Source organism: Vipera berus (genome assembly GCF_964194415.1).
Source record: "Vipera berus genome assembly, chromosome: 7".
Taxonomy (NCBI): Eukaryota; Metazoa; Chordata; class Lepidosauria; order Squamata; family Viperidae; genus Vipera; species Vipera berus.
In genome coordinates, this window is record NC_138209.1 from 50,928,632 (window position 1) to 50,952,616 (window position 23,985).

The 23,985-nt window shown below is 39.9% G+C and overlaps 1 protein-coding gene across 1 annotated transcript in view; it reads right to left on the minus strand.

Moving 5' to 3' along the window:
• Positions 1-19,632, minus strand: part of NEIL3 (nei like DNA glycosylase 3) — a gene marked incomplete at its 5' end in the record, with an annotated part of 30,825 nt that extends 11,193 nt beyond the window's left edge. Inside the window, 4 exons of the mRNA XM_081333181.1 lie at positions 97-310; positions 5,224-5,358; positions 8,134-8,252; positions 19,486-19,632. Of these exons, the coding sequence (XP_081189307.1) occupies positions 97-310; positions 5,224-5,358; positions 8,134-8,252; positions 19,486-19,632 (615 nt within the window). The remainder of the gene's footprint in view (positions 1-96; positions 311-5,223; positions 5,359-8,133; positions 8,253-19,485) is intronic.
• Between the last annotated feature and the right edge of the window lie 4,353 nt (positions 19,633-23,985).

A 23,985-nucleotide genomic window follows, 5' to 3' on the forward strand; every position in this document is an offset into this window, starting at 1 on the left:
ATGCACGCTACAATTATCTTTTAGGAGCTCAAGACATAAATCATCATAAGCAAAATGTAAAATACAACTGAAAACAACTAGAAATATTTTACATACTTTAACAATTGGATGCAGACCGCTGTCATAAAGTGCTTCATTCTTTATGATATTTCCCACTCCAGGTAGGACTGCCTGATCAAGCAATACATCACATAACATACGGCCCTTTTGCTTCTTAATCTCACTTTCTGCTCTTTGGAAGCTAAATTTTGAACAGCAGACATCTAAATCTCCCAGCATTCTAATTTTTTCTTCACATTCAACTGTGTTTCTGTAGGATTAAAAATAAAAATAATTGTCAGATCATAACTGCCCAGAAGGCAAACTCTGCCTAAAATAAAATATCCTATGGGGACCACTTCCCCGCATGGCCTCAGAGAAGAGCTGAATGTTATCAAATAATATCTCCATGGGTCTTTGGATGGAAGTCATTCCAGAGATCAGGCATTGCAACAGTGAAGATAGGCTTCCCGAGTGCTAATAAATGATTCTGTTTTAAGGGATCTAAAGCATACTTACTCTGCCCGACTCCACTGGCCAGGCATAAACAGAGATAAGTGGTTCCTCAATTGCACCACACTGTATACCCATGACCGCCTGCAGGACTGCATTCTGGACTAGCTGTAGCTTCCAAGAGGTCTTCATGGGCAACATATTCAAAGCACATTGAAAGAGCCATTGTGAGGTGACTAGGGAATAAGTGTCTGTCTGAAGAATCTTAACAGGTAGATTTCTGTGGTGTTTCAGCCACAACATCAAGCCGGAGCTATGAATCCAAAATGACTCCATGGGTTCATACCAGGAGTACAAACCTATCCAAGATTAAAGAAAGTCCCTGGAAACAGGGGCACAAATTGCTACAGCCACTCAGAATTAGCAGGATTTGGCCATGTTCACACTGCCTCCAAACGACCGGGATCAAAATACATAATTAGTTATCTTCAGCATACTGATTTAACCTGAGCCCAAATTGACAGATAATTTCACTCTGTGGTTTTATGAATATTTTAAAGAATTAAGAAGTAGATATGACTTCTGGTTTTGATGTCACGGTAAGATGGAAGCAGAGAAGCAGGGCTCTGCCTCCCGTGCCTGATTTTTTCCTGCTGGGGCCCTGAAAAGGGCCTGAAGTTGGCCTGGAGAGGTGACAAAAGAAGAGGAGACTGTTGTAGATCATGGGGAGATGGCGATCAACCAGCTTGATCCAAGGAAGCCCTCAGAACCAACAGGAGAAAAACTGGCCACACCCATTCAGCCAGTCAGAAGCTGCTGACCTCTGGAGAAAAAAAGCGGTATTCAACAAGGGCAAGCAACATGTTTGAATCTGGGTGAGATTATTTTGCTTCCTCTACGATTTTAAAACCTAAAGGTTTTTTTCCCCCTTTCCCCCCCCCCTCTCCCAGAATAAGTGACAGTTCAAGCTTTCTTGGGGGAAAATAGAAAGACTATAAAATTAATCTGGACACAATAGAAAGAAAAAAAGTTTGGGGAGTTATAATTTCTTTTTTCTTACCTTTCTTGGAGAGTATTGGAGCAAAACTAATTTTGGGGGGGTTGGAAAATTACAAAACGGATACGTAATGACATATAGTGGTGAAAAAACAGAACTACATCAAGCTCTATTTATATTTTGTCTGGAGTGAGGGAATTTGGCCTGAAGCCTAGACATAGATAACAGACTAAACTCTTTGAAGTTTCTGAATTTAATAACCTTGTAGATTGCAGCTGAAAAAAGGAGAAAAACGTTTTGGGCTGTCTTCCGCAGGATGGATTACAACTAAAACTACAAACTATTTTGAAGCCCTCTGGCTTCCTCAGATTACAAATATTGTTTGACCTGTAATTTTATAAACTATTTAGAGACAGACTGAATGGCAAGTAACTATCTACAGCAGGGGTGTCAAACTGGCGGCCCATGGGCTGGATGTGTTACCAGGAAACCGCACCTACCCCATTGCCGGGAATGGGGAAAAAGCTCCAATACGTTACGTGATGTCACATGACATCGTGAGTTTGACATGACTGATTTACAGTAAAACATTTTGGATTATAATTTTGACAGATTGGTAACTTCGCATTTTGGGACAATTGGTAAGAGCTGGAGTCAGAATATAGAAGTGGATTATAAACTTTTTTCCTTATCCCCATTTTTTCTTTTTGCTTTTCCCTTTTGTTTTTCTCTTTTTCTTCTTCTTGTCTGGGGAGCCTATTAGATTATAAACATTTAGTCTCAGAACTACGTAAAGACAGTGGAAGCTTAACTGTTGGTGATTTTCTTTGGAGAAGGCCCTATGGACTATTAATTTGGAATGGTAGGACCTTATGGATTATAAATTTTGACTAAGCGATAATCTTGGATTTTGGACAACTGCTCCGGAACGAACCTCACAAACAGAAGTGGATTACAACTTTTTTCTTTTTCTTTGTTCTACCTTCTTTTTCAGGGAGTTTATTGGATTATAGGGATTATAGACAAGAACTAAGAGTTATTTAAGACAAATTTAAATGATATATTGTGGTATTGAATACAAGATTAATGGTTTGGTATAAGGCGGATATCTGGGAAAAGTATTAGAGTTGATAAAAATTTTGGGGGGTGGAATTAGAAATGGCTAAAACTGGCAAGAAAACATCCTCAGCCCTGTCCTCCACCTCTGCAAGTACTGTGTATCAGATCAATCGAATCAATGCTTCAACAAGAAAAATCTAACAATTTTCAGAAGGAGATGCAAGTGGCATTACAAGCAATTCAAGAGGCAATCTCATCCCACAAAGAAGATACAAGGAAAAACCATGAGGAGACAAAAGACAACTTTGATAAAATGAATCAAGAAATTCATAACATAAACTCTCAACTAGAAAGCTTCTGACAGATGGTCACAAAGACCAATTCAGAAAATAGAAGACAAGTCAGTAAAGACTGATCTGAAGATGACAGAAATAAAAGATGAAAATCAGAGGTTGATACAGGCAAATAGAGAACTGGAAAATTCAATGACAGTTTTGGAAATGGAAAAGGCATCTTATTTTTTAAGATTTTAAAACATAACGGAGGATAAGGAAGAGGATCTTGTGGATTTGATGATAGAGCTATTGGCTGAAGCACTGGAAATCGGGAAACAGGAAATTGAAGGAGAGGTAGACCAGATATTTTGAGTCAATTCAAGCTATGCGAGGAGAAATAAAGTCCCTAGAGAAGTACATGTTAAATTCATCAAACGAGATGAGATATTGAGAAGAGCTAGAGACAATCGTCTGCATTATAAAGAGGAAATTGTAGTGCTGAAGCAGATCTCCAGGAGGATAAGAGATTCAAGAAAAGAATACCAATTCCTGACCAGAAAATTAATTTTAAAAGGAGTGAACTTCAGATGGCTGATTCTGGAAGTGATTTTAATTAATTGGAACATGAAAAGATACAGATTGGACACCACTCAAGGCAATGGAATTTTATGAGAGATACAAAGCTTTTTTTGGAAGGGGAAAGTCTGGAATTTTATGCAGAGAGAGAAGCAAAAAAAACAGGAAAAGATAGCAATAGAAGGAGCAGCTAAACTAAAGGTAGAAGAAGAAACAGAAAACACAAACATAGAAGAGGCACAAGCAAGAGAACAAAGATAGATAAGAACAACTAGGAGAATAAAATCTAAATATAATTGAAGAAGATGGAGAAGGAAAATGGGATTCTTTCAATGAATATAAATGGATTGAACTCCCCAGCAAAAAGGAATTTTTTTTTACATGACTATGAAAATTAAAAATGGATATAGTTTGTCTCCAAGAAACACTTTTTAAAAGACAACATTACAAATTGTTGGAACAACCAAAAATTGGGAAACTTCACTTCTCACTAGCACAACAAAAGAGGAATAGCTTTATATATCAAAGAGATAATGAACCCCAAACAAATCTATGCAGATGAAGAGGGAAAAATATTAATGGTGGAAATAATAATAAATCAAAAACATATATTGATGATAGCAATATATGCTCCTAATAACAAACAAGAAGAGTTTTATCAAAAATTACACAAAAAATAGTGGAATTGGAATATCAAAATATTTGTTTAATGGGAAACTTTAATGCAATAGTAGATGGAAAGCTGGACTACACAACTAGCAAAACAGGAAAAAAAGGAAGAAAAGACGTAGGTATGGAAATTGTAAAAATGATTAAAGTTGTCAAAACCAAGCTGAACTGAGGAGAAAACAGCCTTGAACTAAAATGGGAGGCAGGTGGAAGGAAATGATTATTTTTTGTTTGTTTTAGCTTTTACCTTCTGGACCCGAAAATGAAAAATGGGTCAAGAGATCAAAGATTTAGGTGTTCTCAGAATAGCAGATCTTTCAATCATAGAATAGCTAAGTTCAAAGATAATACAACAAACAATGGCTTATCAGTAATAATAAGATTATCTGAGTCTTGGATTCTCACAACCTTCCCATTTCTCCTCCTTTGTTGGAACCATGGAGAAATCAGTTTTAGCTCCTGTTTTCAATTAACCATAATTCCTAAAGCAGAAATCATACCATATGTAAATATATAAGCTGCAGTAAATTAAAAATAATTAACCCCATAAAACATGACAAGATATAAGTGAATGGGAAATACTGTACTCCCAAGTATGCTTGCAAGGAACTCAGTAGAAATGATTTCTTAACAAGCATGATCAAGAGCAAGCTGTTAATCAATATATAGGGGATTTAGAGAGACAAAGAAGTAGGGCATGCATTTATAAAGAATGTTTGCCACCAGCTCATTCTTATAATACTCATGCTAAATATTAATAGCTTAAACAAAATTTCTGCTGGGTGATTTTTAGGTGCATTTTTAATCAAACATGGTTTAAAAATCAATTACCCTAACTTTTTATAACTACAACAGTAGAGCTTAATACATACAAACATTTATGGGTAAAAGGGGATTGTAACTTATAATAGAGATTGCCAAGTATGAATCAAGGGAGTGGCTTTTTGTCATTAAATATACAATTTAAACATGCACTGGGATTTTAAAAACCACTTTTCTCCATCTAGTCACAATCAATCTATATAAAGCAAATGAAGTGAACTACTAGAATTAAGCATATTTTCAGTAGATTTAAGCAAGCTCCCACAGTTGACTTAGAATGGCAATATTTTCCTTCCTGGATGAGATATTCCAGTAAAACATATGTTGCTTTACCTAAGCTGTACAGTTGCATCGTAGAAACAAATCAAATCAGTAGTAAATTGTATTTCTAAGGCTGTTAGTGCTACACTTCTGTTTTGGCTTGCATCTGGATTTATACGCAAAGAACCATTCATCCCAAAATGGATCCTAGAAGAGAAATGTATTTTAAAATATATTTTATTCAAAACTTTTTCTAGCTGTATGACTACTCAAATGCAATGATAGTCATAAACAATTCTGGTTGTGATTAATAGTATGCTATAATCATTGGCTTAATTTCATTTGGCCTTCAGCCTAATGCAATCACCATCACCCTTTTTCTTTCTTTCCTTTTTCTTTTCTTTCTTTCTCTTGTTTTGGTGGCAAAACAAAAGTCCCAGTAACTGCCTGGACCAGTTTACTTGGCAATATTTCAGAAGTAGTTTGCTCTTGTGTTCTTCCTAGAGCTGAGAGAGTGATCAGCCCAAGCCTAGACTTCATGCCTAAGGCAGAACTAGAATTCAGGGTCTCCTGGTTTCTAGCCTCAGGTGTTAACCATTCCCCCAACTGATCAAAAGCCCTTTACAAATGATAAACTCAGAGCCTAAAAAAAGACCTCGTCTTCCCAACTGTGTGCTATTAACTGAGGAAAACAAAGAACTAAGAACATGTTACAAATACTTTTAAAAAGACATCTCTGCTTTTTTTTAAAGTGGACTGATAGAAGGGAAAAGAATGTGCCCATTAGGTCCCAAACACTAAAGTACCCTCAATATTGGCATGTGATTCAACAAACCATGCCTGCAAGAATGTGTCTGAAAAGTCACTTCGTGTGAGATGAGTGACTATAAATGTGAGACATAAATAAAAAATATAATTGTTCTTGATGTCAACCTTATCTTAAAAATTGTTTGATTAAAGCTAATTCATATAAATATATAAGCGTGGGACAGCTAAACTAAACATTTATTTACTGGAAGATTTAAACATACACATATGATTTTAGTGGGGATAATAATAACAATAATAACAAGAGCCTTGGTGGAGCAGTGGGCTAATGCCTCCTTAAGTAACACCAGCTGCCTGCAATTAGTGCAGGTTCGCATCCCACCAGGCTCAAGGTTGACTCAGCCTTCCATCCTTCCGAGGTAGGTAAAATGAGGACCCAGATTGTTGGGGGCAATTAAGCTGACTTTGTAATAATGCCGCTTAGGGTGTGTGTGAAAGCCCTAATAAGCAGGCACATACATAGAATGAAGGCTACTGCTAAGCTTGTAAGCCCCCCATAGTCTTCGGAGAAGGGCGGGATATAAATGGAATTAAAATTAAAAAAAAAATAATAATGTTGGAAGGGACCTTTGAGGTCTTCTAGTCCAACCCCCTGCTCAGGCAGGAAACCATAAACCATTTCAGACAAATGGCTGTCCAGTCACTTCTTAAAAACTTCCAGTGTTGGAGCATTCACAGCTTCTGGATGCAAATTGTTCCACTGATTAATTGTTGTAACTGTCAGGAAATTTCTTCTTAGTTCTAGGTTGCTTCTCTCTTTGGTCAGTTTACATCCATTGCTTCTTGTCCTGCCTTCAGGTGCTTTGGAGAATTAGCTTGACTCCCTCTTCTTTGTGACAACCCCTGAGATATTGGAACACTGCTATCTTGTCACCTCTAGTCCTTGTCTTCATTAAACTACTAGAGTAACATACCTAATTCCAGCAACCGTTCTTTACATGTTTTCACCTCCAGTCCTCTAATCATCTTTGTTGCTCTTCTCTGTACTCTTTCTAGAGTGTCAACATCTTTTTTACATCGTGATGACCAAAACTGGATGCAGTATCCCAAGTGTGACCTTACCAAGGCATTGTAAAGTGCTATTTAACACTTCACATGACCTTGATTCTATCTCACTGTTAATTCAGCCTAGCACTGTGTTGGCTTTTTTGGCAGCTGCAGCACACTGCTGATTCATATTTAAGTGATTGTCCACTAGAACTCCGAGCTCCTTCTCAGTTACTACTACTGAGCAAGGTACCAACTATACTATACCTGTGCATTTGGTTTTTCTTGCCTAAGTGGAGAACCTTACTTTTTTCACCACTGAATTTCATTTTGTTAGATAGCGCCCAAAGTTCAAGTCTGTCAAGATCCTTGTGTATCTTAAGTGTATCTTCTGGAGTGTTGGCTATTCCTGCCAGCTTGGTGTCATCAGCAAATTTGATAAGTTCCCCATCTATCCCCTCATCCAAAACATTGATGAAGATGTTGAATAGTACTGGGCCCACAGATCCCTGGGGCACCCCACACTAGACGTCCTTCAATGTAGATGCAGTTCCATTGAGGACCACATGCTGAGTATGGCTAGTCAGCCAGCTACGAATTCATCTGGTGGTGATGCTATCTAGTCCACATTTTTCTATCTTATCAAGTAGTAGGTTGTGGTCTACTTTATCAAATGCCTTACTGAAGTACAAGTAAATGATACCCACAGCATTCCTCTGGTCCACTAATTTTGTCACCTGGTAAAAAAAAATGCAATAAGATTTGTCTGGCATGATCTGTTTTTGACAAACCCATGTTGGCTTTTGGTTATGACTTTGTTTGCCTCTAGGTGTTCACTGATTCGTTGCTTGATTATCTTTTCCAGAATCTTCCCAGGTATTGAGGTCAGGCTGATAGATCTCTAGTTTCCTGATTCCATTTGTTTTCATTTTTTGAAATACTATGGGTTTGATTGGCTCATGATCCATAAAATGGTGGGGGAGGTGTCCATTTCCTTACTGTAGTACTACAATTTATGCTAAGTCGTGTTCATACTTATGAAGTTCATAGTCTTTAATATAACTGGTACAATTAAATGTTTACTTTGTATCTGGGCAAGAAGAAAATAATTTTCCAAGAAGGATAAATAAGTCATGAATTATACAAGTTAAGAATTATCTTTCTCACCTTAAGGTTTTCTCTCCAAAGTACATGAAAAGTTCCTTCCCCAAAGTTTCCACGCCATAGTACGTACATCTATTAAGCACCTTTAAGAAACTCTGGCACAAATTCTTATTTCCAGAAATCTAAACAATTTGAAAATATTAACAAAATAAGTGTTAGGAAAGATGTTTAAGTTTGTTTTCACAATTATCCATTTATGAGACATAATTCATTTCAGGTGATTCTCAATATATGACAATTGAGCCCAAAATTTTTGTTGCTAAGCAAGGCAGTTGTTAAGTGAGTTGTACCTTATTTCATGACCTTTTTGTCACAACTGTTAAACGAATCACTGCAGTTAAGTGAACGATGTGGTCACTAAGTGATTCTGCTTCCCCTTTTAACTTTGCTCGTTAGAATTTGACTAGAAGGTTAAAAATAGTGATCCAATGACCTCAGGACAGTGCAAGTGTCATATACATGCTAGTTGCCAAGCACCTGAATTTTGATCACATGACTATGGGGATGCTGTAACAGTCATGTGAAAAAATAATCATAGGTCACTCTTTTTAAGTGGTGTAACTTTGAACGGTCACTAAATGAATGGTTGCCTAAGTCAAGGATTACTATACAGGATACAGAAAGAACTGCCCTTATGCCAACAATATAAAAAAGTCTAGTTTTCTCTCTACTGAGTTAAAGCATTATTTACTCACCCACTGAGTCAGTACAAAACAATGCTGACATAATATTTGATATTTTCTGTGTCAATTCCTATCACACCTTGGCCGCATCTGTTCTAAGTCATTTTTAAAATGATTGGTTCGCTTCTCTGGTTTTGCTACCATCACTTTTTAACATATCACAGCTATCATGGAAAACACCATCCAGTGCTTTACAGCAGGAATCCAAAAGATCTCATTGAAACTTTGCCTAAGCTCCGCTTGGCTGACATGTATTCCTTCTTCCATATCCCATTTGGGCATCACCCAAGTTAAAATAATTAACATTACAATAATTAAGAACTACAAAACATATGGAGACTCCAGGGCAGAATAGGTCCAATGGAGATAAAAACAGACCTTATTATGGGTGTATAATTATTTCTATCCAGGAAAGCAGGAATAACTGAAGCTGGCTAGCTTCTGAGGAACAGGATTTCATGCTTGGCAAGAAAGGCTGTGATTGAATATAGAGACTTGGCATACAAGTGCAACTGCTGACCTCTCATTTATCTAGCTGGAAGTCTGGAAACATGTTGATGTCAAAATTATGTTTGGTATTAAAAAAAAAAATCTCAGTGATGTCTGCAAATGATAATGGCGCTCAAGGCATGATGGTAACGTAGGTAAATGCAAGTAATGAAAGAGTCACAGCATTGATAGTATCATTCAATATATATCCTATAATATTAGTCTGTCTTTTATATTCATCAGCTGAGGCCCTCCTTTGCTAATACCCACTGGAGTGTTATTTTGGTGTGATCCAAGAACAAGAACTTTTCCATTGTGATGCCCAATCTGTGGAAAAGTTTCAGGTGGGAGCCCAAATTCAAATCATGTAGAATCTGAAAACTACTGTCCTACTTATAAACACTTGCTAATGTTTTATATTTGACTACTGTGTAGAAGACATATATTTAACATTGTATCATATAGAAATGTATGGTTTGAAAGGTGTTTCATACAGTACTTTAATAAATAACAGGTTTTCATAAAAATGCTAACATAAATACTATATTCATATTAGTTTAGAAGCTGGATATCAATGAATCAAGCAATTCCGGAATTATTAAAGAAACCATCTTTAAATACTATTGTCAAGTGTTTGTAGTTGGATATCTGAGAGAAGGAAAAACTATCTTGTTTCCAAGCAATTCAGACAGGAAACTTTAGAAAAATAATATGTAATTTGAGGATATTTTCAGATGCAATACAGATTCTATCTTATTATTTCATAATCTATTTTTACAGCTGAATGCCTATAAGAATATGTAAACATACTTGGTAGTGAACTATATTCATATTTATTTGCTAATTGCCTATGAAACTCATAGGAGAAAGGAAATGAAATTTATCCATTCACTCAAAGCAATTACCACTATTGACAGAAAGCTGACATCTAAAAACTCAAATAACTAAATAATACTGCTTATTTAAATTATAAGTTGATTTTAATGCACTATAGGGAAAAAATCTAATATCAAAATAGCAATTGTGAGGAGCATTAGGCAAAGATTCCATACATACAAAATGTGAGTAAGATAGCATCACCACCAGATGCATTCACAGCTGGCTGACTGGCGTTACTCAGTATGTGGTCCTCAATGGAAATGCATCTACATGGAAGGAAGTGTGCAGTGGGGTGCCCCAGGGCTCTGTTCTAGGCCCAGTGCTATTCAACAGCTTCATCAATGATTTGGATGAGGGGATTGATGGGGAACTCATCAAATTTGCAGATGACACCAAGCAGGCAGGAATAGCCAACACTCCAGAAGATAGATTTAAGCTACAGAAGGATCTTGACAGACTTGAACATTGGGCGCTATCTAAAAAAATGAAATTCAATGGTGAAAAAAGTAAGGTTCTACATTTAGGCAAGAAAAACCAAATGCACAGGTACAGTATAGTTGGTACCTGTTATGTATTTACATGATAATCATACATTAAATAATTCAACGGGGCTGAGGTAAAAGCCGCGGCAGCTTTTGACAGCTGTCAAAAGCTGCTGGAGATCAACCACGCAGGCGCAAGCCGGTTGACAGCTCTTGGCTGTCAAAGTCGCCGGCTACCACGCACGCGCCACCAGTTTGACAGCTCCGAGCTGTCAAACCGGCCCGACACCGATTGGCTAAAACAAACAAGCGGGAAACCGGCTCAGCCCCGATTGGTTAAACAGCTGACAGCTGTAAGTATAAATAAGAGCGCTGCTGACTTGTTCTTTGCCTGGTTCAGAATAAAGTTAAGTTCTCTTTAACCCTGCTGTCCTGCCTGCTCCTTCAAAGCACTGGCGACGAAGGTGGGATCCTCTGCTTCGCGTAGCTGAAGTCACCGTCTAAGGGGAGAAGAGATTTTTTCCCTTAGTCTCGAGCTAAGTCACTAGCTGAAGTCACTGACGGGAAGCACAGCTTCCACTATAACGCGAGCAGTACCCACGACCGGACAGCATGACGAACCACGGCCATATCCGCGAATTCAACACCCGCCACCCAGAGTGCTGGGAATCACATCTAGGCCAGGTGGAAGGGTACCTGGTGGTAAAGAAGATAACCGATGACCGGGCCAAAGCAGCAGCACTTCTCTGGCTCAGCTGGCCTGCCGTATATGATGCCGCTGTGGGTCTATTCAGTCCGGAACCCATTGCGACCATATCATACGCAGAACTCACCGAGGGACTGAGCAAACATTTTATGCCAACAAAGTCAGAGCTGTTTTGGAGAGTGAACTTCGCCCGGCGCGTACAACTCCCCGACGAACCTGCCAACGACTTCATAACTCGAGTCAGGCACGCTGCATGGCGATGCCGGTTCCCTGACCTGGAGGACCGGATCCGTGACCAGATCGTTATCGGGCTGAAGGACGAGCGCCTGCGAAGAAAACTAATTGCCAAACCCACTCTAACGCTGGCAGAAGTAGCCATGGAAGTCATCGCCTACGAAGATAGTCACGGCGACAACCCCCGATCCCCTGATAGCGGACCCAGCGGGTCCGTGCACCAGGAGGACGGTGCCTACAGCGCCCCAGAGGACGACGACGTCTCCTTGGACATTGATGCCGTTCAACGCCGATTCGAGAGGCTCAAGTCCCAGCGCAACAGCCGAGGGGGTTCTTTCAACAACAACAAGAGCCCCAGCTACCAGCCTAGCAAGGTCAAATGTGCCAGCTGCGGTGGAAACCACCCGAGGGCATCGTGCCGGTTCCGCAGTGCCAAATGCCACGGATGCGGGAAAACAGGTCACCTCAAAGCCGTGTGCCGTAGCCTAAGCCGAGAAAACCTACACGAATTGGAGGCGACGTCTGCAGGTATGAACCGACCCACACCCAGGGAAAAACAAATTTTTAAACCCCTAGTACTAAATGTTAAGGGAAGTACAGGGAAAAATATGATCCACACCATCCTTAAGCCCAAAGTTAAGGTGGACGTCCTAATCCACGGAGTTCCTTGCGAGATGGAGGTTGACTCGGGGTTCTCCGTCTCTCTTATCTCATGGCAAACTTACAAAAACATTTGCAGCCGTAGTTGGCAGCAACCTGTTTTGCAACCCACTAAACTCCGCCTGGCGGATTTTCAAAAAAACCCCATTAAGCTCAAGGGAAAAGCCTCAGTCCCAACGGAATTTAGACAATTTAAGGGACCCCTCACTATATTAGTCACACAAGAAAATAGAACCAGCCTGCTGGGGTTGGATTGGTTCGAAGCATTAGGAATAGCACTAACAGGCGTCAACGCCATTCAGCTGTCAAACTTAGACACCGTCTGCCAACAGTTTGCGGACGTTTTTGATGGCTCGTTAGGAAAGTATACAGGACCCCTGGTGTCACTAAAACTGAACCCTAATGTAATGCCCATAAGAATTAAGGCTAGGAGGGTCCCATTTGCTTTAAGAGACAAAATAGAAAACGAACTTGACAGGCTAGTTAAACTGGGAGTTTTAGAACCAGTCGAAGGGGCCGAATGGGAAACACCTATAGTGACCCGATCAAGCCCAATGGACAAATTAGACTCTGCGCGGATTATAAAGCCACCCTGAACCGCGCATTAAATGCCCACGCTTACCCGGTTCCGGCTGTCAAAGACATCCTCGCGGCCATTAAGTCAGGCGCCATTTTCGCTAAATTAGACTTGGCGCAGGCGTACTTACAACTGCCTGTCACCCCTGACACCGCCCTAGCACAGACAATTGTCACGCACAAGGGAGCCTTCAAAATTAACCGCCTACAATTCGGCATATCTGCAGCCCCAGGGATTTTTCAGGAAATTATGGAGAAAACACTCAAAGGAACCCCTGGGGTCTGCCCATATTTTGACGACGTCCTAATTGCAGGGGAATCCGAAAAGGACCTAGCGACCAAACTGACAAAAATGCTCCATAGGTTCAGAGCAGCAGGGCTTAAGTTAAGGCGGGACAAATGCTCCATAGGGGTGCCTTCAGCGGAATTCCTAGGCTTCAAAATCGATGCAAAAGGGATACACCCCACTGAATCTAAAATAAAAGCCATCAAAACAGCCCCAATCCCAAAAAACAAACAAGAACTGCAAGCCTTCCTGGGGTTAGTTAATTTTTACCACACCTTCCTGCCACATAAGGCTACCATAGCAGAACCCCTCCATAGGCTTTTAGACAAGGGCACCCCGTGGTCTTGGTCCCCGCAGCACGATTCAAGCTTTAGACTCCTAAAAAACTTACTGTCCAGCAACGCCACCGTAGCACTGTTCAATGAACAGTTACCCCTTTGTTTGGCATGCGATGCCTCCCCCTACGGCATCGGAGCAGTCCTAAGCCACCTGACAAAGGAAGGAACCCAAACTCCTATAGCGTTCTATTCCAGAACGCTGTCAAAACCTGAGCGCAATTACGCTCAAATCGACAAAGAGGCTTTAGCCATAGTGGCCAGCGTGAAGAAGTTTCACGACTACCTCTATGGGCGCCAATTTACCATTTTTACAGATCACAAGCCCGTTAGGAATTTTTACAGTCAATAAACAAACGCCCAAAATTTTGTCTCCCCGCATCCTCAGATGGTCTACCTTCTTGTCAGCCTATTCTTTTACACTAGAACACAAGCCAGGGAAAAGCATGGGTCACGCAGACGGGCTTAGCAGGCTTCCCCTACCAGAGATAGACCCGGACCCCGCACCAGCTGGAAAAATACTAGCTATCTCTGAATTACCAGAATGCCCCTTGTCAGTCAGGGACATTTCTTCCGCCACAGCTGCAGACAAAATCCTGGGCAGAGTCTTAGGCTACGTGACTTCAGGATGGCAAACCACACCCCCAGGGCCAGAATTCCAACCCTACTTTCTAAAACAAAAAGAATTATCCTCCCACCAGGGATGCATATTATGGGGCAGCAGAGTAATAATTCCTGAAAAACATAGGACCAAAGTCCTAGCAAGCCTGCACGAGGGTCACCCAGGAACTGTCAAAATGAAAGCTTTAGCCAGAAGCTACGTCTGGTGGCCTGGCCTCGACAAGCAAATAGAAGCACATGTGGCTGGGTGTTACCCCTGCCAACTTGTCAGAGCCGCCCAGCCCCAAGCTCCTGTACACAGGTGGGAAACAACAAAAACACCCTGGTCCCACGTCCATTTAGACTTTGCAGGTCCCTTCCAGGGACAAATGTTCCTAATCGTGGTAGACAGTTATTCCAAATGGTTGGAGGTGGCCCCAGTCACAAGCACGACCTCTGCAGCCACAATACAGGTGTTAAGGGGTTTGTTTGCCACACATGGGCTTCCGGATGTATTAGTCTCCGATAACGGCCCCCAATTTAATTCCCACGAATTCCAGAGTTTCACAACGGCGAACTCTATTAGACACACCACCACGGCTCCGTTTCATCCCTCGATGAACTGAGGTGATGGTAAAGTCAACCAAAGAGGCACTGCGGAAAATCATCACCGGCAATTGGCACCGTAGACTTGCACAATTTCTGTTAGCGCAACACACCACCCCCTGCACGACCACCGGAAAATCCCCAGCCGAACTCCGCTGGGGCAAACGACTTACGACCAGATTAGATCGCTTACACCCAGATAGTACCCCCGCAGACCCAGAACTACCCATCCGGCACAGAACTCTCAATACCAGGCAGGCCGTCTGGGCAAGGAACTACGGAGGTGGCAATAAGTGGATACAAGGGGTTATCATAGAATAGACTGGACCCTTGTCATACATCGTCGATACCGGAAACAACAACCACCTCCGTAGACACATCGATCAGTTACGGCAATGCAGCCCTCAAAACATGGGGGGAAGGGGGAGCAACGAAATGCCAGCAAACCCCCCAGAGCAAATACCGTCACACCAAAGCCCCCCCGAACAAATGTCATCACAATAAAACCCCGAGCATAATGACTTTTTCCAGCAACACGCATCCAACGAGAGGGACCCGGAAACCGAGGAGCCAAACCCCCTGCCCCCCGAGCCGGACTCTAACAGGGACACAACACCAAGGGTCGAGGAACGAGCAGATAAAACACCCCCCCCCGACGTTCTGGAAGAACAAGGAAACCCCCCGCCTACCTGAAAGACTTTGAATGGGGAAAAACCGCAAAGAAACAGCCGGGGTAACGTTCGACCCAATCAGAGGGAGGGGTAAGGGGTGTTATGTATTTACATGATAATCATACATTAAATAATTCAACGGGGCTGAGGTAAAAGCCGCGGCAGCTTTTGACAGCTGTCAAAAGCTGCCGGAGATCAACCACGCAGGCGCAAGCCGGTTGACAGCTCTCGGCTGTCAAAGTCGCTGGCTACCACACACGCGCCACCAGTTTGACAGCTCCGAGCTGTCAAACCGGCCCGACACCGATTGGCTAAAACAAACAAGCGGGAAACCGGCTCAGCCCCGATTGGTTAAACAGCTGACAGCTGTAAGTATAAATAAGAGCACTGTTGACTTGTTCTTTGCCTGGTTCAGAATAAAGTTAAGTTCTGTTTAACCCTGCTGTCCTGCCTGCTCCTTCAAAGCAGTACCTTGCTCAATAATAGTAACTGTGAGAAGGAGCTCGGAGTCCTAGTGGACAATCACTTAAATATGAGTCAGCAGTGTGCTGCAGCTGCCAAAAAAGCCAACACAGTGCTAGGCTGAATTAACAGTGGGATAGAATCAAGGTCATGTGGAGTGTTAAACAGCACTTTACAATGCCTTGGTAAGGCCACACTTGGAATACTGCATCTAGTTTTGGTCACCATGATGTAAAAAAGATGTTGAGACTCTAGAAAGAGTACAAAGAAGAGAAACAAAGATAATTAGGGGACCTGAGTCTAAAACATTTAAGGAATGGTTGCTGGAATTGGGTATGTCTAGTTTAATGAAGAAAAGGACGAGGGTGACATGATAGAAGTGTTCCAATATCTCAAGTTTTGCCACAAAGAAGTGGGAGTCAGGCTATTCTCCAAAGCACCTAAAGGCAGGACAAGAAGCAATGGATGTAAACTAATCAAAAAGTGAAGCAACCTATAACTAAGGAGAAATTTTCTGACAGTTAGAACAAATAAGTGGAACAACCTGCCTCCAGAAGCTGTGAATGCTCCAACGCTGAAAGTTTTTAAGAAGAGACTGGACAGCCATTTGTCTGAAATGGTTTATGGTTTCCTGCCTGAGCAGGGGGTTGGACTGGATGACCTGCAAGGTTCACTCCAACTTTATATTATTATTATTATTAATTATTATTATTGTTGTTGTTGTTACTGTTGTAAAATGCATATATTTTTCTTAATCCTTCAGAAATTAGAGGGAAAAAAGTTGAAAATGTATTTTAAAATCTGAACCCAAATTTCATGACATTTAGCAATTCATTTAGCAATATTTTAGCAGTATTTGCCATTCTACTATAATATGCTGACATTCTTTATGGAGTATCTTCCTAGCTACACAGAATAGTAAATAATTAAAAGACTCAAGATTGCTGTTTTCGCAGTTGCTAATTTCCTTTTGAATTTTTAAATGCCTTTGTGAAATAAACATGTTGTAAACTGAAGGTCATGGTGTAAGTTGATTACTTCAGACACGATTAGACATTGGCATTGGGTTCATGAAAGCAGACAGTTATTAGGGATAATTTTAAGCTTTCTTGAATTTAATTTTCAGTGCCAGAATCAGCTGTGAATAGCTAGATGTAAATCAAGGGAATATCACAGGAACAGTTTCTTCTTAGTATATTCTCTTTAGTGATATGTTAGATCAAGGTGTCAAACTGCTGGCCCACAGTCCGGTTGCATCATATGGAGACCACGCCCACCCTATCTGCGGCAATGTAAAAAAAGTTGCGATACGTCACATGTCACATGATGCAGCATGTTTGACACCAGTGTGTTAGATCATTGCTTACTCTTTTTTTTAGTTGCATCCACTTCTGCAGCTTCTTTGATCCCTGTAACAACTTCCCTTAGCAGCAAGTGGTGATCAGGTGGGAATATATCTCACAACTGACTTAACCATGAATATTCAAGCACTCAATAAAGCAGACTAGAAAAATATGACAGGGCTTTCTTGCTGTGAACATTATGTATGAGTGAAGCTCACTTTTAAACAAATAGTAGATTGATAATATAAAAATGTTTCTGAATATTTCTACAGAGTGAAAATTTCATGCTTTCTTGCTGCTACAATAAGGAAAAACCATCCAGTCCACAAAAAAACAAAAGTTTATAATCCACTCTTTGTTGAGCCATACTCCTAACCACGACCATAATACTGTAGGTACTAGTATTGAATATTACCTAAGTCATACAAGCCAGGAAAATTTTTACTGGATGACCTGCTATATGTGCAGACTGATCTCTGGTTAAACCCAATCATCTAGTTCAATATCCAGGACTATAGGAGTTTTAATATCTAGCATTGAGCCCAGTTGTGGGGCAAGATAGTAATGCCATTTAACGTAAATCCACTTGTAAATTATCTACAAAATAGTAGCACTGAGATATTTAAAATGAATGCCAACCACGACCTTCAGCTACAAGCAACAAACCAAAATATAGAATCTACCAAATATTTTTCCCCTAGTTAAAAATCCATGAACACTTTGTGGATCATGTTCCCACTAATGGCATTTCTTGCCTGCATTCAAACAAAGGCAGACAGCGATTCTCTTGGTATATCCATCTCACCAATCAGAATTCAGGCTTAGCTCTTCACAGCTCATTAATCCAAGCTGCTCATTTATATTCCAACATCTTTTCTCCTATAAAGTTCCACAAGCCCCAACAGGGCAATTTTATGCTGGCAACACTAGTGATCAAAACTTGCAGAGAAATGGCATGCTGTGTACATGGGGAGCAAAGAAAAAAAATCCCCTTGTCCTAAGCCTTTACACCAATAGTATGCCTCATTAGCACATTTTTAAACAAATAAACAAGTCCACCCCCCCAGTTTATATACTTATATAGATATATGCCAATTTCTGAATCTGATCTTTCCTCATGGTAATGGCAGTTATTCTATAGTGGATGTTGTATAACTGACTTCTTTATAATAAACAAATAAAATTGCCATCTTTCTAATTAGATTGAGTGACTGGAGGACACTTTCCTCATTATTTCTTACATGTGTTCAATGTTTGCCAGAGTTCTTCCAACTCTTTATATTAATCAGACTTGTTATGGTTGATTTATTATGTTAATGACAGGAATATATTACAGATGTTGGTTATTTCTTTTTAAGTGTATTGTGAAAGGAGAGAAAAAAGCCACACAAAAAACCCCTGCCAGAAAATCTCTGATAGTCAAAATTTATGATTACTAAGAATGAGATGACTGTGCTGGTTATGTTAACCTCATATCAATCAGTCACGTCTTTTGCAATTCTCATATGCAACGGACTCTTGTAATAAACGATTTAGTAACTGGGCAGCTTGCATATGCTTAATCTTTAGGAACAAGACACTGGCACAGAGGCTGTCAAACTCTATAGCAGCCTGCACATTACTGCACATTGCCAATCACATGTAGATGAAATTCAGGCCAACCTTGCCATGTAATTATTAATGAAAGAACTGGAATGCCTAAAATTAGGGATAATTTAATCATGCATGTATTCATTTTCCATTTTATAATCTGCAAAGTAGCTTGAATTCAATAACGTAACAGATTTAACCCAACCGTAAAACAAATACTAAGGATTAGCCTAGCTGAGTTGTTTAAGTTGGTTACCTGTCTATTGAATGGCACTGATGTCTTGGCAGAAATCATTCAGACAAGAATTCTAGCAGTTAGAGTCAGTTTCTGCTACTCCGGATTTTAGTCATTATTAACAGTATTTGTGAATAGGTATCTGACTCTCAATGGTATGGGAACCAACCTGTACTTATGAATACTTTCTGCTCTCCAGACTTCATCTCAGGAAGGTCCAACACCAGAGCATGGTTGCCACAACCGCTTTCCCTCATGTAAATAATGAGTTAGGGCAATTAAGCAACATGGATTCTTGGTCCTACCTAGTGCTATTAATTTCATACTTAAAATTCCTCACAAAAAAATAAATGCTTTGAAAGATTCCTCAGTGTGGTTTGCTACCCTTGTCTCAGGGAAGAGCGCAGAAAAGGAAATTGTCCCATCCAGCTCGGGCCTAATTGCAATCCAACAGCTCGTGGGGAGGAATATGAAATTCGTGCACGCCCTTCCGTAGTAGAACTTCGGGCTCTACTAACCCTATCCGCGGCGCCGTCAGCGGCTCTTCTCTTTAAGGCTCCATCTTGAGACGCAGAAGGGACCCGCACACACCTCACGATTTGACCCGGCGCAATTCGACTACTGATCTTCTCCCCGTTCAGCTTGCAACCGGGACCTTCCACCATATTGGAAGAAAAAGGAAAAACGGCTGGCGAAGCTTTGTTCAAATTTCGCGCCGCCGCTCCTGCATAACTACTCCACCCAAGCCGAGGCAGTCCCTCTTTCGTCATTGCTTTTGGTGATCTCAAACACAAGCAGAGAGAGCGTGGGAGTCCCGATTTCTGCTGAAAATTTTTTGAACAGCAGGCTCCGGATGTGAGTCTTATTTTCCTTTCTTAAGCGTAAAATGTGCTCCTTTTCATTCGAAGTTCATGGACAATATAAACAGTCGAACTTCTTTTCTGCCAGTAAGAAAACGAAAATAACTTCTCCCAGCATCCAAGTTTTGGATTGCTTCAGGTTAAAACTTAAATTAAATACCTTGTTGCAAACTGCTTCCACTGTTTCTTTTATATTGTAAAAGATATTGAGATTTTTTTTCAGTAAAGGTCATTTCAGTATATCCTATCTTAACAAGATTGTTGTAAGGAAAAAGGAATGTGGCTTGTAGCTGGAAGAAAGGAGAGCTATAAAGGTGAAAATAATAAAAAAGCAGGAGAAAAGGAAACTTAAAAGGGGAGCAATAGAAGCTGGTTATTTTAATTGGGATCAGATTGTAGGGAGAGGAAGCCCAGTCTTTGCATTTTGTAAAACGTTCAATTTCATTGCTCCTTTGCATTTGTTAGATCAGTCTTTTAAAATTACTCTGAATCAGGCTTTCTGGTTATACTTATTGATGGAAGGTATATTCCCATCTCAAGACCCCGGGAAGGAAGAAAAAATGGGAGAAAATTTCCAGATAAACTGTCAACACAGCATATTCCATATTTTACTTTTTAGATTACAGGTAGTCTTCAATTTACAACCATTCATTTAGTTACTATTTGAAGTTACAATGGCACTGAAAAAAGTTATTTATGACCATTTTTCACACAACTGTTGCAGCATCCCCATGATCACATGATCAAAATTCAGATGCTTAACATATTTCTGACAAATGCAGGGTCCCCAGTCTTGTGATAATCTTTTGAGACTTTTTGACAAGCAACGTCAAAACAGATTCAATTAACCATGTTACTGAACATCTGCAGTGATTCACTTAACTTGGCAAGAAAGTTCATAAAATGGGTAAAAACTCTTTCTTAGCAACAGAAATTTTGGGCTCAATTGTCATAAGTGGAGGACTACTGTATTTTGGTAGTTTTAATTTGTCATATGATGTAATTTATTGTATATGTGATTATAGTTGGTGTTGTACTGTTTTGATCATGTTTCTTGTTTCTGAAAATAGATAATAAAATTACTTTCATATATATATACATATATATATACATATATATACATATATATATATACATATATATATATACATATATATGTACATATATATATACATATATATATATACATATATAAGGGACGCGGTGGCTCAGTGGGTTAGGACGCTGAACTTGTCGATCGGAAGGTCGGCAGTTTGGCGGGTCGAATCCCGAGTGCCGCGTAGCAGAGTGAGCGCCTGTTACCCGTCCCAGCTTCTGCCCACCTAGCAGTTCAAAAGCACGTAAAAATGCAAGTAGAAAAATAGGGACCACTACGGTGGGAAGGTAACAGCGTTCCGTGCTAGTCATGCCGGCCACATGACCACGGAGACGTCCTCAGACAAGCGCTGGCTCTTCGGCTATGAAACGGAGATGAGCACCGGCCCCTAGAGTCGGAAACGACTAGCACGCATGTGCAGGGGAACCTTTACCTTTACTATATACATATATATATATACATATATATATACATACATACATACATACATACATACATATACATATATATATATATATACCTCAGAAAATATATATATATATATATATATATATATATATATATATATATATATATATATATATATATATATATATATATATATATATATATATATATATATATATATATATATATATAATGGAAAATCAGATTATTCTGTCTCTTACAGAAGAATTATTATGTTGGGATATTTGAAGCAAAAAGATCTCAAATTGTCCCCAAAGATAATTAGAAACTTGGGTGTGACCAGCAATATTTTAATATGCCTTGATTCATTTAAGCATGAGAAATAGCATTTGTAGAAATAGTATTATAATCTCATTCCCTACGTGACTCTTACTTTGGTCAAATGTGCACTAAATCTAGACTTAACATAATTGAAGAGCTGTCCTTCTCTTCATGCCTGTCCTGATGCTCTTCAAGAAAATTTAGACTGTACAAAAAAGTACAAAATCTTATGGATGCTTCCAATTTGATAGCTAGTAGTGCCATCAGTTAAAATGTACTTTACAACTCACATGAATGTGAGATGGCAAAAGCAGGATAACATGGAAAGCTTAGAGACAGCAGATAATGTTGCCTGCCTTCTGTCACATTCCATGAATGATTTTGCACAATAAAATGTAGCAATATTTAAGATGTCAGTCATCCACTGTTTTGCTGCAGGAGATGAACAAAACTGTCCTCCAAAAATTACTGCAATAAATATTTTTGTATTAATAAACATCCCAGAAGGACAAAAGTCACTTTACAGTACCGTTATTATCTTTTACTGATATCACTGTTTTATATATATATCACTTTGGGCCAGTTCTTACTTTGGTTTACAAATATGCATACTTCTGCACAAATATGTAGAAACAATCATTGTATAATAAGTTGACGTGATTTTCCTCAACTGAATTTGCCTTTGCTGATAGCAAAAGAATTGCAATCTCATATACCTGATTTACAGTGGTCCCTATGGTATTTATATACAGCTGGAATTGTGAATCTGCCCAGTGTGTGATCTTTTGGTCACTAAAAGGTCAACGAAGCACGCCTTATTTCATACTGATGCAACAGAGATAATTTCACATCAAACAGTTGTAACCCCCCCCCCAAGTCCTCAGAAGTGTATGCCATTCAAAATCAGCCCTCTCTTGGCGCACGTGAGGTTGTGAATCCGAAAGGTATCTACAACAATCACATATAAGTACAGTTAACCCTCTGCCACTTTTAAATAATGACCTTTTCTAGACTTTGACTGGCTTTCTCTATTACTAAACCTAGAACCATGGTTCTGGTGTGGATCATTTAAACTGAATACTGAAACACACGTGATACACTCGAGATATTTTGCTGTTTTTAAAAGACATTGATTATAAAAATTTGTCTGCAGTTGAACTTAAGAGTAAACATGTTAACTTCAGATTATTGCTCAGGTAAATTAGAAATTTCCTGTCCACTGTCTATAGATGTGTTTAGGACGTATTTCATACACCAACCATATGTAGTTACAACAGTGATGAAAAAATAACTTTACAATCAATCTTCACAGGTCTGTAAAGCAAATAAAAGCTGAAATAAGATTGTAAGCACAATTGTGTTTCACTTAGCGACCACTTCATTTAATGACCACTGGTCCCAATTGTGGCTGCTAAATGAGGACTACCTGTAGTAGGATATATATACTGTATTTTTGTGAAAATCAAGCAAATCATTTGCATTTTTGATCGGAAAAACAATGATTGAGTGTAGTTAAGAATTCCCAGTCTGAAAATAGTGATAGAAACTTTCCATTCATGATTGGCTTACTGCCTGTTTTCTTTTTTCTCTCTCTCTTTGTTTTCTGATGCTATCCAAACGCCTAGATTCCAGGTGCCTGGTTGCAACACTTTATCAGCTGTCTGCATATGTACAACACTTCATTTTAATTAGCCTCAAGATCTAAGTCTCAGATGGAATAGCAGGGGTCCCTAATTATCATCACAAATTAGTGATCTGCCCAGAAAATGAGGAATGCATAAGGCATTAAGCTGTCAGAGGCCAATAGTACAATTAAGGAGAATAGCTAAGAAAATGAGACATAAGGAAATCTTTTTTAAAAAAAAACTTGCCAGATTTCAAATTAGTTTTAGTGGTTTATGTTTATAAAACATTTTGACTGATTTTAAACACTGTTAGTCTAGTCCCGTGGTGGTGAACCTATGGCACAGGTGGCACGCAGAGCCCTCTCTGTGGGCACGTGTGCTGTTGCCCCAGTCCTAGGCCTCTGCCGCCATGTGCAAAAAAAAAGGTCAATCAATTTCAACTTCTCGTGGGGAAAAAAAAGATCTTGCAAAGTTGGAATTGCTTGATTGATCTTTATTTTCAGTCCCACACAGCAGTCGGAGCTGGAAAAAAGGTGCCGTGTGGAGGTGGGGGGAGAGGTGGGAACAAGGCGCTCCATGTGAGGATTGGGACAGGGCCTGTTGCTTCCCTACCCTTGCCAGACACCTGTAGAAGCTGCGGAGGGTAAGGTTGCCGCCCCCTGCCAGATGCCCTCATCTCCCCCAAGTGTTTTTTTACTAACCTGCCTT